General features: G+C 30.0%; 1 protein-coding gene across 9 annotated transcripts in view; it reads left to right on the forward strand.

Moving 5' to 3' along the window:
- Positions 1 to 17052, forward strand: part of LOC143253103 (centrosomal protein of 290 kDa-like) — a 169070-nt gene that overhangs the window by 51382 nt on the left and 100636 nt on the right. For 8 of the 9 annotated variants that reach the window (XR_013029381.1, XM_076506359.1, XM_076506358.1 and 5 more), the window contains 6 exons: positions 865 to 938; positions 5150 to 5219; positions 5894 to 6056; positions 9875 to 9924; positions 13886 to 14050; positions 15209 to 15364. Coding sequence is in view for 8 of the 9 variants with exons in the window: in XM_076506359.1 (XP_076362474.1) it covers positions 865 to 938; positions 5150 to 5219; positions 5894 to 6056; positions 9875 to 9924; positions 13886 to 14050; positions 15209 to 15364 (678 nt within the window). In the remaining variant the exon portion in view is untranslated. The remainder of the gene's footprint in view (positions 1 to 864; positions 939 to 5149; positions 5220 to 5893; positions 6057 to 9874; positions 9925 to 13885; positions 14051 to 15208; positions 15365 to 17052) is intronic. The other variant, XM_076506363.1, reaches the window with a different exon arrangement.

Consider the following 17052-nt stretch of genomic DNA (forward strand, 5'->3'; position numbering starts at 1 on the left):
TCTTGAACACAGTAATGTGAGTGCCATGCACCATATCTTTGTAACTTCTTACATATACATATATAACATATACACCAAAGACTTTGGAAACTTCAGTTTTATATTCTTGAACACAGTAATGTGAGTGCCATGCACCATATCTTTGTAACTTCTTTAATGTTAGCCAGACTCAACTGGAAGGTCAATATAATAGAAATAATAAATGTATAATGTTATGAGATGTAAGCTATTTAGACAAACCTTTTGAGTTTTCATGTTGTAATTTGTAGTCGTTCTAGAATGACAAAGCAAAATTTATATTTATTTCCTAATTTTTTGTTGTGGTTACAAGATCAGTTAAATTGACAAACCCCATATAGTTAGGGTAGAAAAAATAATGGATAAAATATAAAATTTTACTGAAAGCAAACATTTTAAATGTATTTAGAGGTCTTAGATATTATGCAAATAATAATTAAGATTTTTGGGACAAAGAAACGTTTTATTAATCACGACATGAAAACCACTTTTCAATTGGACTAGTAATGAAACAGACTCAGTATTTTTAGAAACAAACCTTCAGTAAAAATACTTTATTAAAAATCTGATTTTCTATGTACAAAAGATTTGTACTCACCACTAAAGGTACACCAAATTTTGCTAAGATACACATTAAAAGTTAGTGTATAAATACTTAACATGTTCATATGTGCTTACAAACTCTTATTTTATACCAAGCCCATTGCGAAAGGGTTAACTTACCAGTTCTCTTTCTTACACTAAGTGATTAATGTGTCTGAGAGACAACAGTTTAACAAAGTAAAGAACACTTCTTTCTTTTAAATTATTAAAACATTTATAATTATGTTGTGATTCTTTTTCTAGATAGAGAAACTTGAAGAAGAAAGAGTGGAACTGCAGCAAAAGCTGAGGGAATTATCAAAACAAGTAAAAGAGAAGTAATTAATTTCTTTATGATGGGGAAGATTGCAATGAATTATAGAAAAATGTACTTAAGTGTTCCATAAGTGAAAAAAAAAAAAAATCGCCATGTATGGCACACGATTATACCATAGTATAGAATAGTTGTTGATATAATAAATAAATTTTTGTTTTGATATTCAACTTTCTTTCATGTAGTCTGATGCTTTCTGTCCTGTTGGTTTTGAGGCTGAGTTGGTAGAAGATCAAGTTGCCAGTTTTCCTACTCCATGGTGGAGTGCAAATTTCAGATGGAAATTTTGTCTCCTGCATCCTTTTTACAACTAGTATGCCATGTTTGTAACATTTAAGTATTTCTTCCATTGTTTGTGAATCTTCATTTTCTTTACTGGAAGAAACTAGTTTGTCTCATTACCTGGTTCTTCCATCCTTGTTAGATATTACTTTGTATGCAAGGAGATTTGCAAATCAATTGTAGGAGGATGTTGCTATGCCTTGTCCTCTTTATTTATTGGATCATCATGCCTTGGTTTTCAATCACCTGAAAAACCCTTATCTGTACTCTTATATGTTAGATTCTGTGCTTCGTATTTGAGGCTCTGGACAAGATACCACCACTATTTCTCTTAATCAATCATAGGTTTCCAGAGTTGTCTGTCACTTACAACAGTTTTGCTTTTTTAATCATGTTTTCAACTGTTGTCTGAGGCGTAATATACATCCACTTTGCAAATTTTGGAAAATCTTATTCATTAATTGACATGGTATCTTGGTTGGTTTGCTGCTGGGACCATTTGTGGAGAGATGTCTTATTATAGGGAGTTCACCTTCCTATTTCAGGCCTTGTAGATCTCAAAGAAGTACCGTTTCTCAGACAGTCTATTTTTGTGGGAATTCCAGACACCATGTAGTCTAGAATTGATCTGGCCTGTCTAGATTCTTCATTTTCTACACTTCTATACTTCTTTACTATCCTTAAGCTATTCTGTAGAACAATTTATTGTATCTCCCATTTTAGTTTCCAGACCTTCTATTTTGGTACCATGACCCATTGGAACACAAAGATGGTTTTGACCTTATCAGTGGGAATCCTTCTCCAGGAGGAAGTAAAGATTTTGACATTAGTGACTGCCTTTTGGGGTCAGATCCTTTGGTGTCTCATCTCAGAGGGTTTTTGTCAGTATGGGAGATATTCAGTACAGATCAGTTAGTCATTTTAGTTCTCAGCTGTTTGTAGTACTGAAAAGTCAAGAAATTGGTGATTAGTTATTGACCATTCTCATCTCCATCACTTTCTCCAGCCCTCTCAGTTTACAATGGAGTAATTTCCTTCCTTTTGTTATCTCTTTTCACCCAGAATATGAATGATAAAATTCAATGTCACACACGACTACCTCATATCCAATCGCCAAGTCTTCAAGACATTATCTCCATTTAATACATGAAAACCAGGTTTTTCAGTTTAATGTTCTACCATTCAGCTTTACATCTGCTCCATACATTTTTTTGCTGAACCTTCAGAGTTTTTCCACATCACCTCCACTTCCCAGGCAATCACATTCACCATTGCATGGATAGTTGACTTTTCTTTCAGCTTCCTGCCATTTGGCAGGACTGCACATTCAAACTGTTTTCAGAAGCTGTGAGAGCTGAGTTTCTTATCAAAAAGGAGAAACCTATTCTTAATTCCACATAGTATCTTGTCCATTTAGAGTGTTTTTCTGTTCCAGATTAAACTGGGATCAATCTCCTCTATACCTTCAGGCCATGGAATAAGCAATTCTTCAAATCTAGTTGTCTTCTTCTTTACCAGCATGCACAGTTCTATCTTTTTTTGGGGATATGGGCATCCTTAGTATCATTCATTCCTTTAGATTGGGCCTACGTGAAGTCTCTTCAATGGTCATTACAGAACCAGTGGAACAAATGCACTGGATTGTCCAGTGAGATTGTTAGATTCCAATTTGTTAGATTTCAGCTGGCGGTTGAACAGGAACAACACAACAGTAGGTGTCTTTATCTTTCTGTATTCCCTACAATTTGTCTACACTAAAGGTTCTTGCAATGATTCACTTTAGGTCCCATCAAATCTTTTGGATCGCACCATATTGGCCAGGTCAGCCCTAGTTTCTGTTTCTCCAGTATCCTCAGGAGTGTCAGCTTCTTCCCCTTCCTCCCTGACCATCTCTCTTTTGTCAGTCTTAGTCAAACATTTTTCATCTGGCAGTCAATATTTTTTAATTACATGCCTGGCTTTTAGGTGCCCATTGCACAACATTAGGGATTGATGTTTTCAATGACACACTTATTAACATATTCCTTCAACATTCATCTTTGGAAGTTTACGAAAAGAGACATCATGGGTTTAATCTTTCATTCTCCATTGTGCCACGTGTCTCTCAATTTTTAACATGGTTGTTTGATGAAGCTTTGGTGTCTTTACTTGTTGCCTTATCATCTGTTTTTCTAAGAGAAGAAAACTTTTGCATCTTTCATTTTATCATTAATTTGGAAATCATTTTAGATTAACCATCATTGTTGCCTTTCCCGGTTCTTAATTGGGATATCACATGTTTTTCCATGCATTATTAGTCCACCTTTTGAGTCATGTTCACTATATGATCTTTCACTCTCAACATACTTTCTTCTGTTATTGGCTAGAGGGCATTGACATTCATTCAGGTGTGTTTACACTTCATGTTCACACGACTCTGTACCATTCAACTACATTCTGTTATATCAAAACAGGTACTTTCTACCTAAAAATGCAGCAGTTAGGGAGGGAGATAAGGAGTCCACAGTCTATAATCTAAATAACAGGATATGAAATCTCACATATGTGGTTGGGTCTAGCTGGTTGGTCCTTACTTCCTACATTTAGATTTAGATTTCACTTTACCTAGGTGAAGTGCATACTTGTTCCAGAAGTATTGTAGACCCCCAGTAGTGTGTATTTTATTATATTTTAATTTTGTACACCTGTTTTTGTATGCTTATACTTTCTGGGTGGATCTTGCCATCACCAGACCCTCCATCTAGTCAGTGTGCAATTTTAGCTAGAGTGTAAGTAGAGGTAAGTGTGTTTCATAAGTTTATATTTTTCCTGTATCAAAAATGTAAACCTTGGAAATTTCCTATACAGCATTTGAAATAAGGTAACTGTACCAGTTGAAATATATTCTATATTTTTTTATTATCTGCCTCTTCAATATTATCAAAAGCTTGATTTTATATGTATCAGTCAGCTTGTAATCCTTTGTGCCAATAACTGGTGGCAAACTAGTTGTTCACTAGTGAAGAAACTTGTAGTAATACCTGGAATATGTTTATGTCAAGTATATTCTTTCTTGCATGTAAAGGGTTATAAATATTTATTTATAATTAATTACCACTGTTTTTTATTTATGACTGAAAGCTAATTAACTAAGAAGAATACCTTTTCAGCACTTTTGAAACAATTTGGCACTGGAGAGTTTTAAGGTTATCATTGATGGAAGAAAGGTTAATCTGTTTTAATGATTTAATTTTTTTTAACCGATTATATATAAAAAAAAAAAAGTCAACCAAGGCATACCGGTAACTGTCATTTGAGGAAGCTGTTATGCTTTCTATTGGAATATAAATAAACACACACCCAAAACATTTTGCGTGAAACATTAAATTGTTGCTTCTTCTACAGTAGTTCATCTAAAATTCATAAAATATTTAGTTATTCATGAAGTGTTTCCAGATGAACATAGTGTAAAAAAAACTTAATTGAAGATACTCTTGTATCAGAAATTAAATTAATTGCTGTATTAAAAAGAGAAGTATGAGGCTAATGTTTCAGCCAAACAGCCTCTATTGCTTGTGATTGTTTGTTATATTCTTGTATCAGTTAACTAATTGAATAAAATTACAATAATTCATATTATCTTTAACTATATAAGAGAAAAGTTATAAATGAGCAATTTATTAACTTTCTACCATTTAACAAAATGTTTGTAGAATTTGTTTATACAAAGTATTGTTTCATCTGAGAGTAAACCATAGATCATGTATCTTAATGTTTTAATATTTTGCATAAAATATTTTTAAAATGTACTTTTTGTGCTTGCAAAATGAAAATTAAACTTTGTATAAGTTTCATTTAAAACTTTTTTCAGTAAGAGCATTTGGTTACTTTTTAGCCTTATAAAATGCAAGCTTATAAATCAAAAATGGAAAATTTACTTTTTTCTTCATAAAGAGAGCAAGAAAGTTCCAAATATGAAAAGAAAGACATACCAACTCTTTATGAAAACATTCAAAAAGAATGTGTAAGTAATGTATTTTTATTAATATTTTTAACCATTGTCAGAATAATATATTCCTTCATTTACCAAATTATCTTTTATTTTCAAAGTTAGTTAAAGTTATTGTGGAACATATATGTAAAATGTAATTCAATTACCAAATATAAAGTATTTTGTGTAAAGTTATATAATTTAACTTTATTTACAAATGATCACCATTTTGGAAAATTAAGACTTTTAATGCTGTCTTTAAAGGACTACAGATAAGAAATTTTTAAAAGAATGACATACAGGCATGGAATGTACATATTGCTATTTGTTCAAATATTTGTGATAGACACTATTAATTAGTGATTACTTGTTTGGTATAGAATTTCTGTACAATTTCAGTTCCAGTTAAAAGTGAATTGAAGCAGTATTTTTTATTTGAATTTAGCTGAATAAACCAAAAAGTCTATGTCAGGAGTAGGAATATTTATTTTTTCCTCTTTTAATACCATACCATTATTTCATTTTATGATGCATACTTTTGAATTATTGGCATATAAGGTTAGTACTGAAAAATGGTAGAGTAGCCTGTGGTGCAATAAGCAGAACCTGATGAATTAAAAAAAAAATCTGGTTTTTAATATTTAGATGCTTGTTTTTGAGATAAAAAAAAATAGATAAGACATTTGATTGGTTCTATTTTTCTGTAGATTGAAGTGAAACAAACAGAATTCCAAGAGTTAAAGGATTTAATTTTGAAATTGCAGTGTGAAAACAATGAGTTAAGAGCAAGAAACACTGACATTAATGAAGAAAACCAAGAATTACATCAAGGCATGAAAGAAATTCTCCAGTCAATCAAAGAGCAAAATGGTAGACAAAAATTTTAGCAGTTTTTACTGTATGAATAAAAGTAATTGTATAGATTTAAATATGACTTCATTTTAAAACTCTTCTTCCTAAATTTAGACTCTCTTATACCACAAAAACAGTCTTTTGATTGTCATAAGTACTGAGTACACTTTATAGTTTGCTTTAACTTAATTCAGAGACATCTTTCAAGGGTAATATTTCTTAGAACATGTCAAATCTAGGAGAATGAATTGTAAAAAGATGAGGGAACCTTTTAGTTATTCTTTATATAATCATAATGTGTAAATAAAATACCATAATGCAATGTTTTAAAACAAGTTTTAATGATTTAATTTGTAGTTGTCAGCAAAGAGTTCAACCTGCCAGTTCTAACATTTTGGTGTGTGAAGTTAGTTATTTTAATTTTGTGACACCAAATATATCTACAAAGCAAAAACAGATACTAACTCTCTCTATACAGGCCTGGTTGCCTTGGTCCTACCTTGTAATCACTGTTTAACAAAAAATGTAAATAAATTTTAATTTTTATTGTATGAAGTTCATGTTCCTAAATTTTGGTACACAGTTAAAACATTTTACAAGTCTTTCATATACAGGAAATCAGAACTAATGTTATATATTTGTGATATGTTACTTTATATTTCTTTTGTGCTTCTCTGTGAATTGAAGCTAAAATGTAAGCTGCTACTATGAAAAAGAGAAGTCTTATACATTTGTGAATACCACAGAAACTCACAAATGTAGTCTTATAAGCAACACTAGTATGAATTTACTATATGTATATATAAAGAACATTTTTTATTTACTTTGAACCTGTATAGCTTATTTATTTCTAAAATATTTTTATACCACTGTGTATCACATATTATTCTGTACATTCACAGATATGTTTCTTTTTGAAGAATTACATTCGAATATAACTCAAAATACTGTATATTAGAAAATTGAGGCTGTAATTTTACTTTTTAATTGTATACAGAATGAGCATATCCTGTGGCTTTACCCCAAACACATTATTTTTTAATTGATTATTCAATTTAATTAGAACTTTGATTGTGTGAATAGTTTTTTATTCTAAAATAATATTTTGTTGAAGTTTTAAACATGAAAAGCTTAAGAATACATTTGTAAAATATATTGGAAAAAAGTATGTTGAAATTTATTGTCATGTCATTACATCTTTCAAAACATTCTGTTGTATGCAAATATCATCTAGTCACTTTTATAGTATAGGGATTATTAATTTAACAATACAATTAAATATGTTTCAATAAATCTAGTTTAACTTATCTTTAGAAGGTATTGTGTTGCATGAGTTGATCTAGGATATTTTCTGCTATTTCTTGGGTTGGTTGTATTGTATCCAACATTCGTTAATGTTAGCTTATTTTATGATTGTGATAGGGCATACGTAGATACATTTAGTTTCTTGCAGTTTGTCAGTTATAGATAGAATATGGTTTGTAAGACTAATTTTGATATTTTCAGAGATTAATTTCTGCTTTTAAGGAGCCATGACTTGTTGGTAAGGCCTTAACTATTTTATATTTGGGGCCAAGCATGTTCAAGTGCTTAACATGCAGGACTATGGATCTGAAACTTTGTGATTTCTATCCCATTTCCCCTTCACCTATTGTGTTAAGAGTAGTCCTAGAGCTGGTAATGTTGAGTAGCTGTTTTCCTTTTCTGTATCACTTTAAAATTAGGAATGACAAAAACAGATAACTCTTACATAGCTTAGCATGAAATCCAACAGTGTTCTATATTTGTGTAAATATTTCTTTTTCCAGTTTTATTTTGTGTGTGTGTGCGTTATCTTGAATCTTTAGCACCAGTTTTCACTTTTAAATTGTAAATGAATACAATTTTTATTTTAGTGAATATGATTTAAATTTATTCTCATCTAAATTTTAAGATCTCCTTCTAATTAATTCAAAATCCTGCCACTCTTTATGACAAGCTTTTATTTACATCTATACTTATATAAAAGTAAAATATTTTGTTTTAACTGAATCCTGTGCCTTTCATTCAGCCAGTTGCAAGTCACTACAATCACCTTCCAGATTTTACATAGTAATGATTGTATATGTTACTTACTTGAAATCTTGTAATACCACATGCTATGATGGTGCTTTATTAATTATAAACAAGGAACACAGTTAAGTAAAAAGAAAGTTACTAAATTATGTGTTTTGAGATCATACCTTCTTGTTATGAAATGTTCAAAACTTGAGTCTCCAGAATGTTATACTTACAACATGAAGGCTTTCTAATCCAAGCAGAACTGGGATAGAACACTGTTTATTTATTTCAGGCCATGTTTACCAAGATATATTGTAATGTATAACTGTGAGCATTTAGAGGAAAAATTTTAATTTTGACTCTACCAAAACTTATTAGAATGTAATAGAATGTTGCTTCTTATTACTCATAATCTCATATTGTATAAACCAATGAATTTATTGTTTACTAATGGCTCGTACATTGTAGTTATACAATAAGGATTGCATTTTGTTCATATTATCTACAATGATGGATTAACTACTATTCAATTGATTAAGGTATTGTTCTATAGGGAAATTAATTTTGATTACTCTGTTACAACACCATTTTTGTTCATAATTTAACTTTCGTAATTGTACTTGCTAATCTTTCTTTCTTGTATTTTGACTGCTAAGTTCTCACCAAGTTTTTGCAAAAATATCTTGTGCTTTCTAACCTGATATGGTTGAACAGGATAAGCTGTTGTAACTTGTAATAATTATATTAAAATAATAAAATACTTGAATATTCAACAACCACAACTAAATATTCACTGTGAAAATTAAAACAGCAGTACATACCTCTGTAAACCATTTCATATTTTTTTATAACACGATCACATGACAAGATAACCTAGATATCCCCATATACAACATTTGTTCTTCATTAACAGTTCTGGTGTGGTAAGTATCACTTTTAAAGAAAGTTTATTTCTGTCAAAATACAGATGTTTTCCAAATGATGTTAAAAAAGAATTTAAATCTTAACACAGTACACATGTCTGTTCAAATGATATACATAGTACATATTTCTTCAAATGGTGTTAAAGATAAACTTTTTATCCAATACAGTTTACATATTATTTCAAATTATCTAGATCAACTTTGTGCACAGTACAATGCTTCATCATACGATGCAAAATAAACTTTATCTCGAACAAAGTGTACATACTTCTTCAAATATTGCTAAAGAAACTTATGTCTCCAGCACTGTACATGTTTCCTGAATTTTATAGAAACTTTATCTTGAATACAGTACTCTTTTCTTTTTTTTCCAAGTGATGTTAAGAAAAATATACAGCTGACACAGTACACATCTCTCCAAATGAGCTTTGTCTCCAATACAGTGTATATTATTTCAAGTTATATCAAACAACTTTGTATAATTAACACTTCTGTAAATAAATGTTTTGCAATTTTGTTTCTTTTTTTTTCTGATGTTTAAAAATCTGATATGTTTTCACTATGTTAAATTTTACTTTCATAAGTGGGTGGTAGTGTAATCAACTATTTCTATTTTATTAATTTTTGTTCTGTATATAGTCATATAACCTTGAATAAATGGTGATTTATAAAGACTGAAAAAAATCAGCTAAAATAGAAAAATAAGCATTTAGTACTACTACATTCCAGAAGTGGTAATTAAACAAGCATAATTATTGAAATGAAATAAAAAGACAAAAGGTTGTATGTTCATTGGTAAAACATTCTAAGCCTATATTTATAAAAAAAAAATATATTGTTCACTGTAAACAATTATGTTTTCATTTTCGTTAGGTAAAACAGATACAATACTGCAAAGTCCTGCATTAGAGAGACTAATCAAGGTTGGTTTTTTAAAAACAAATTTCAACTTTTCATATAAGGTTTTCACTCCTATTAGACTACTTTTGTAGCATAATTTTAAGTCTGTAAATTTAATAATTGTAGAAAATAATAGATATGCTTTGTAAGAAGTAGATTCTCCTGTTAGGTAATAAAAATATTATTCTTGCTTTTATATTTGTATCACTCCATTTTTACATTTATTTTCTTCTATTCTAGGAGTTTCAGATTTCATTGAACTGTACACTTTTTAATAAAAATTTTAGTTAACTGTATTTAGTACTGAAAGCAAATAGATCTATATGTAGAAAAAAAGCCTGTTTTTTAATGTTTTCACATGTATATTGGATGCAAAAAGTTTTATTTGGTAAATTATACTTAAAAATAACAAATATGTTCTATATAATTGTATTTCTTTGAATTAATTAAGTCTTTTTGTTAATTTATAAACAGTTATAAATAATTGTTATAAGTTGTGAATAAATAATTTTGCCAGTGATATCATTCATTTAACTTTCAACTACTGCTTATGTGATAATTTTTCCATATAGTCAATCTAGCAACAGGCTACAATTAACACTAAAGAAATTTGTGGAGTTCTTAACAAAACAAACAAACAGTAGTTATAGAAAAAATAGAGGAGCATGTGTAGCAATGAAAATGATTTATTGATAAAGAAAGCAAATCACGTACTATAAGAATAATTTGCATATGTTAATGCTGTAGCATGTTCTCACAGATATGAGCCGTGGCAATATGGCCAAAATGTTTAACACATATATATTTGGTTCACAAAATATTCTCATTAAGTTCAATGTTGCAACTTGTGACAAAATGAATATGTCACAATCTTTTCTGAGAAAGGATGCCTCTGTAGGAAAATTGTTAAATAACATACGAGGTCTGTTCAAAAAATACGCGGACTGTTTGAATTGCGCGGCTCCAGTTGGTTCCAGGGGAATCCGCTTGGTGTTGCTAGGTTTGCACAGATCAGCTGATTACGACGCCATTTCCCGATTGCAGATATCTTCATTTGTGTATTAGCTACGCGGTTTTAAGTGAAGTGCGATTTTTTTCGTTTCGCGGATTTCAGAATGAATGACCTGAAGGAGCAACGACTTGCTGTGAAATTTTGTGTTAAACTTGGACAATCTGTGACTGAAACTTTTGCTATGCTTAACACGGCTTACGGTGATGTTGCTATGAAGCGTATGGCATGTTTCAAGTGGCATGAACGTTTTAAGGATGGTCGACAGTCCATTGAATTTGATGAGCGTCCTGGACGTCCTTCCACGTCAACTGACGACCCACACGTCGACAAAATCAACACCCTGGTGCGGGCAAATCGACGTCTGACTGTCAGGGAGCTTGCTGAAGAGTGTGGGATATCAGTTGGATTTTGTTACGAGATTTTGACTGAAAAATTGAAGATGCACCGTGTTGCTGCGAAATTCAGCCCTCAGAACTCGTGCGTTTTTGGCCAAACACTCGATCACTGTTCTTCCCCACCCACCCCTACTCACCTGACCTTGCTCCTTGCGATTTTTTCTTGTTCCCCAAACTCAAAAGACCCTTGAAAGGAAGAAGATTTATGACGATTCCTGAGATTAAGGCAAATGCGACGAAGGAGCTGGAGGACATTACAAAAGAAGCGTACCAGGACTGTTTCAACAAGTGGAAACACCATTGGGATAAGTGTGTGCGTTGGGGAGGAGAGTACTTTGAAGGGGTCCCAGACCTGTAACTTCTAAATAAAGTACATTTTGTTTTATGACATCAGTTCGAGTATTTTTTGAACAGCCCTCGTACACCAAAGGGCAAAATATTTCAAGGAAGGGAACCTAAGATGCTCTTCATGAATGCAGAAAACCCACAGGACATTTAAGACAGCAATGGACTCTGAAATCATAAACATAAACCAGTTTCATGCAACACTTGTATTTGTAAGGTGAAAGTTTTGCCTTTAAAATAGAATCTTTTGATCAAAAATCCTTTTTGGTTAAGCTAAATTTATCTATTAAAATTGTAAGCAAGTATTTCAAATTGATAAAGGTTTACAGGTTAGGAATTCACAAGCTTTCATCCATACTTCAAAATAAATGATTTCATGAGAAAAATGGCTAAAACAGTAGGAGTTTTAACAATACCTTTGGACCAGATGCCTTTAAAGTTCCATGATGCATCTTCTTTGAACACTTGTATATGATTGGTCTGCTTTAAACATGGTCTTAAAAGCCAATGTTCACATAAAGTGTAGATTCTATGAAAAGTCGGTCAGAATATGTATTCTGATATTGACTTTTCCATTTTTTGTAATTGCTTGTTACAATGAAAATTTAGGTGTTGGACAACAATATATAATCATGGGCATTGATGATGGGGAAAATAGTTTCAAGAACAACATGGAACTTGAAACGTTTATATGTAAAACAGCTGGTTTGGGTTGAAAAAATTTTTTATGTAGAGGAGCGAACAACATTTCAACCTTCTTTGGTCATGACAATGACACAAGTTAAGTATTTATAATATAAATTTTGATTCAGTATTTTTACTTCCACAAAATTTGGTGTGCCCTACTGGTACAGTGGTAAGTCTATGGATTTACAACACTAAAATTAGGGGTTCAATTCCCCTCGGTTGACTCAACAGATAGCCCGATGTGGCTTTGCTATAATAAAAACACACACACAAAATTTGGTAGGCTTTCAGTAAAGATTGCAGGTCTTTTTTACACAAAAAATCAGATTTTTTATTGCAGTGTTTTTACTAAAGATTTGTTTGTTAAAATATCAAGTTTATTTTATTACTAGTTCGGGTGCATGCTATGACTAAAAATTATTCTTTATCCAAAAAATCTCAAATATTATTTTATGTAATTTCTAAAACATCTTAAATGAATTGTATGTGTTTGTTTTCAGTAATACTTTGTGTTTTGTCAGCTATTTTCTGTGCCCTAACTATAAGGGACTGTAAATTTGACCAATATTGTAATCACCATAAAAAAATAGGAAATAAATATAGATTATGCTTTTTTTCATCCTGGAATGACTACAAGATATAACATGAAAACACAAATGTTTAGTCTAAATAGCTTAAATCTCATAACATTATATATTTTTATTATATTGACTTTACAGTCGTGCCTGACTAATGTTAAAGAACTTGAAATGATGATGCACATTTGCACTCATGTTACTGTATCCAGTAATATTTTACTGATGTTTAGTCTTTACAAAGTGATTTTTATTAGCTGTGCCTTAGTATACTAGTATTTGGTAAAATACAGTCACATTTCAGTTATTATACTTTATATGTGTATATAGATTATTACTATTTAAAAATAAGTTTTTAAACTTACTTTTTATAAAACAGAACAGTAAATGAATAGTAGAGCAAGCCTTTGACCCTTAACCCATTTGTTATAGGGTTAAAATGTCAGTCAAAATGACCAAGTCTTTATATGGAGAATTAAACTACATTATCATACTTGTACACATATCAGTGTGTGTGTGTGTGTACTTTTTTGTTGAATTAGTTTATACTTTTCTTTCAGTTGTTTAAGACATAAACTATTATAATTCTTTATTAAAGCAAGCCATCTCTGAAGGTCAGAGCTAAAAGTTAGCATACTAATGATTATAGCTAATTTAATATACCATTCCTACTTACAATTATTAGAGTGCATTGTTAGCTGTTACCATTATATTCAACTTATTATAGTTATGATAAATTAAGTTGTGCAGCCCAACTATTTGTTCATTATATTTATTTTTACAGTTTTAAATGTAACATTCAGTATTATTATAATTCATATCCAATTTTTTTTGTTTCTACATGTTTTATGCTTTGCAACCATTTGAATGAAACATAATTCTAACTCAACATTATCTTAGCAAAAAGCTATTGTGAATTTTATGATCATAGAAGTTTGACATGTATTGTTAACTAAGTATTTTCATATAGGCTATTGAAACTAAGGAAGTAAATGGAAGTTATAATGCTACCTGGAGGCTAAAGTCAGAAATTAATCACTTAAAAGGTCATAATGATGCACTTCAAACTGAATTAAGAAATGCCAGACGTGATTTTTCAGAGATATTATCTAACATGAGAGAAAGAAAAGAAAATGTAAGTGTAAATAAATGTAAAAGCTTGATATTGATATTTTCTTTTGTTAAGTTAATATTATTTTTTTTGCATTCAAACAAGTAGAATGACTTTAATAAAACATATTATCTTAATATTTTAAATTTCTGAGAAATTTTTAATTTTTGAGATATAACAACTTTCTCTGTACCATTGTGTTATTCCACAAGTGCCTGTTCATGAAAATGTTTTAGGTTTGTGACAACAATTTCTGCAAACTTCTGAAGCAGATTAGTTTCTAAATCTTTGGAGGATGAATGGATTTTCAAAATTGTTTATATATATACAGGGGCTGATGTCATTGAAAAACTATACAACCTCCATATTTTATGATCAATTTAGAAAGTGTCATTTATTTCTATTTTATAAGTACAGGATAGTTGATATAGATTATTAAATTTTTAGCCCATGTATCATTGTAATATCTAGCTGCTTTATTAAAAAATGATCTTTTATTCAGTATTAGAATATTTTTTGATTTGTTCCTCTAACCATATTTTAATGTTACTCACCGCTTTAAGTGACATCAAGAAATAATATGCACCACAGGTTCTTTCAAAATACCATCAGTGAAGTTGTGAAACAAGCAGAACAGGTTACAATTAAATAAATTAATGAATAAATGAATTTGGTTGCTTGTGAAAGTTTTTTGCTGTTTAAGCTACAGACCATATTGAAATAGATTTGTAGCTTGTTAGCTATTTTGTTCTTGGTCATTAAAATGGAAACTATTTATTTAAAAAATGAAAAGAAACTCCTTTAATTTGGGAAACTATTCTGTAATTATCATTTATTCTTATATTTTTCTAAACTTCTTATAATTTACTCAAGCTACTTTATGGAAAAAAAATCTTACTTTCGTAATGAACTTACATCTTCAGCCTGTTATGAAGTAAATGAATTAAATTTTTTTTGCAATAATTTACAAAAAATCATGGATTTAGTTTTTTGTGTAATTTGTGATCAATCAATTGGCCTCTTAGTGGCTCAGTTGTAAGTCTGAGGACTTACGTCACCAAAAATAAAGTTTAAATATAAGTGGTGGGCATAGTACAGACAGCTTATTGTTTAACTTTGTGCTCAACAATAAATGAACAAATAAGTAAACGACTGTATTACTTTTTTTTATGTATAAAATAGATACAAAGATATCAAGGTCAATTACTTTCAAGTTCAGCAATACCACCACACCAGCCAGAAACATTCCCCATGACTTCAGAAGAGTTGTTGAACCCAGCTTTGAAAATTGATAATAGGTTGAGTACTCTGAACTCTCATCTCTTAAATGTTTTACATGTAAGTTCTATATTTATAATTAATAAGGTTTAGTTGTTTTTTTTTTTTTTTTTTACATATGACGTTCTGAGCCTCTCATCATTAGATGTGATTATGGATTTTTATTTGTTTAAAGTAAAGTGCAAATTATCAAAAGTATTTACCCATTATGTTTTAAAAATCACTGATTAGGGTTTTCATCACTTAAATTAATATTTTACTTGGGTTATGGTGTTAATTATAGAGCAATAATTATATTTATTTTGTGAATCACTCTTGGTAGAAAGTTAATAATAGACTAGGAGTATTTCAATCCCACATCTACAGAATTTTAAAGATGGTAGTTTCTACTGATTATCTGGACATAATGTACAGTTTTCTGTTGTATCTACATTTATCTCTATCTTTTTTAATGTGGAACTATTCCACAAATTTGTTAACAAATAGATTGATCATCATACATGTGCATGAGTTATTGTTAAACACACACATATATGTATATATGTTACTATAAATACATAGTTGATACAAATGTAATGTACATTTATGTAATTCAGTACCATAACATGAGCTGCAAATTCCCCATGTGGTTTACAACTTTTATGGTACAAATATTAGTTAGACAGGGTGCAAATAATAATAACATTAAGTATAAATATATCTAAACTGTCATGACTTTAAAGCTGTTTGGGATAAACAAGTGTAGTTTCATGTTACACATTGAAGTCATTCAGGTGGGGAGCTAATTTAAGGTTATTTTCATTTCTTTTGGTAGTTATGAGGTCAGTTAAATTGACCAATCTTGTAAATAGATAGAGAAAATAACAGATGAAATATAAAATTTTACTAAAAACATGTAATATTCATTTAGGAAATTTTAGAGATTACACATGAAATTTGAGATTTGGAGGAAGAGTAATTTTACTTGAAATGAAAATCACTTTATACTTGAACTAGTAAAAAAACTAAAAAACTTGATATATTCATGGTCAGATCTTTAGTAAAAATAATTCATTAAAAAAATCTGATACACAATTTGTGTGAAGATAAACATTCTGTGTTGAAAATTATAGTATGGAAACTTTAACAAATTTAAAATGGTTAAAAACCTAGTCAACTCAACTGAACCTACATGATAAAATTAATCTAAAATTCATTATTAAATCAGTTTCATAGAGTTAGAGTAAAAACAGTGACTATTTTACAGTGTTGTAAACACGCCTGTACTATATGCTTGTTTCAGATATTGTAGACAACAAATGCAATAAACATAAAATATCTTTATTGTGAGGCTAGCTGAAAACATAGATAATTAAGAATAAATATGATTGCATGATAAAGTACAAAATTTTATTTGAAAATTGGTAAAAGCAAGTACCTCTATATTAATTGCAGCAGTCACTTGCAGTAGTAAGGCTATTTTTATTATATAGATTTATATACTGTAAATTTAAAGACAATTGTTTATTTGCTCATCATTTAACTTGCACATTTAGCTACTAAGTTTCAAGGCAAAAATTATTACTGCAGTTAAATTCATAAAAAACTGTTACTTGGCACACAATAGAGAAGATGCACACATTAAAATAAAACTGAATTGATGATAGTGTTTTACCACAAATGTGCATGATCTTTAAATAGTTTCTTTAATTGAAATAAATGTTTTGTTTGCATAACACAGTAATAAACTGTTTGCTAAATTCAAATAA

The sequence above is a fragment of the Tachypleus tridentatus genome, chromosome 6 (assembly GCF_004210375.1).
Source record: "Tachypleus tridentatus isolate NWPU-2018 chromosome 6, ASM421037v1, whole genome shotgun sequence".
Taxonomy (NCBI): domain Eukaryota; kingdom Metazoa; phylum Arthropoda; class Merostomata; order Xiphosura; family Limulidae; genus Tachypleus; species Tachypleus tridentatus.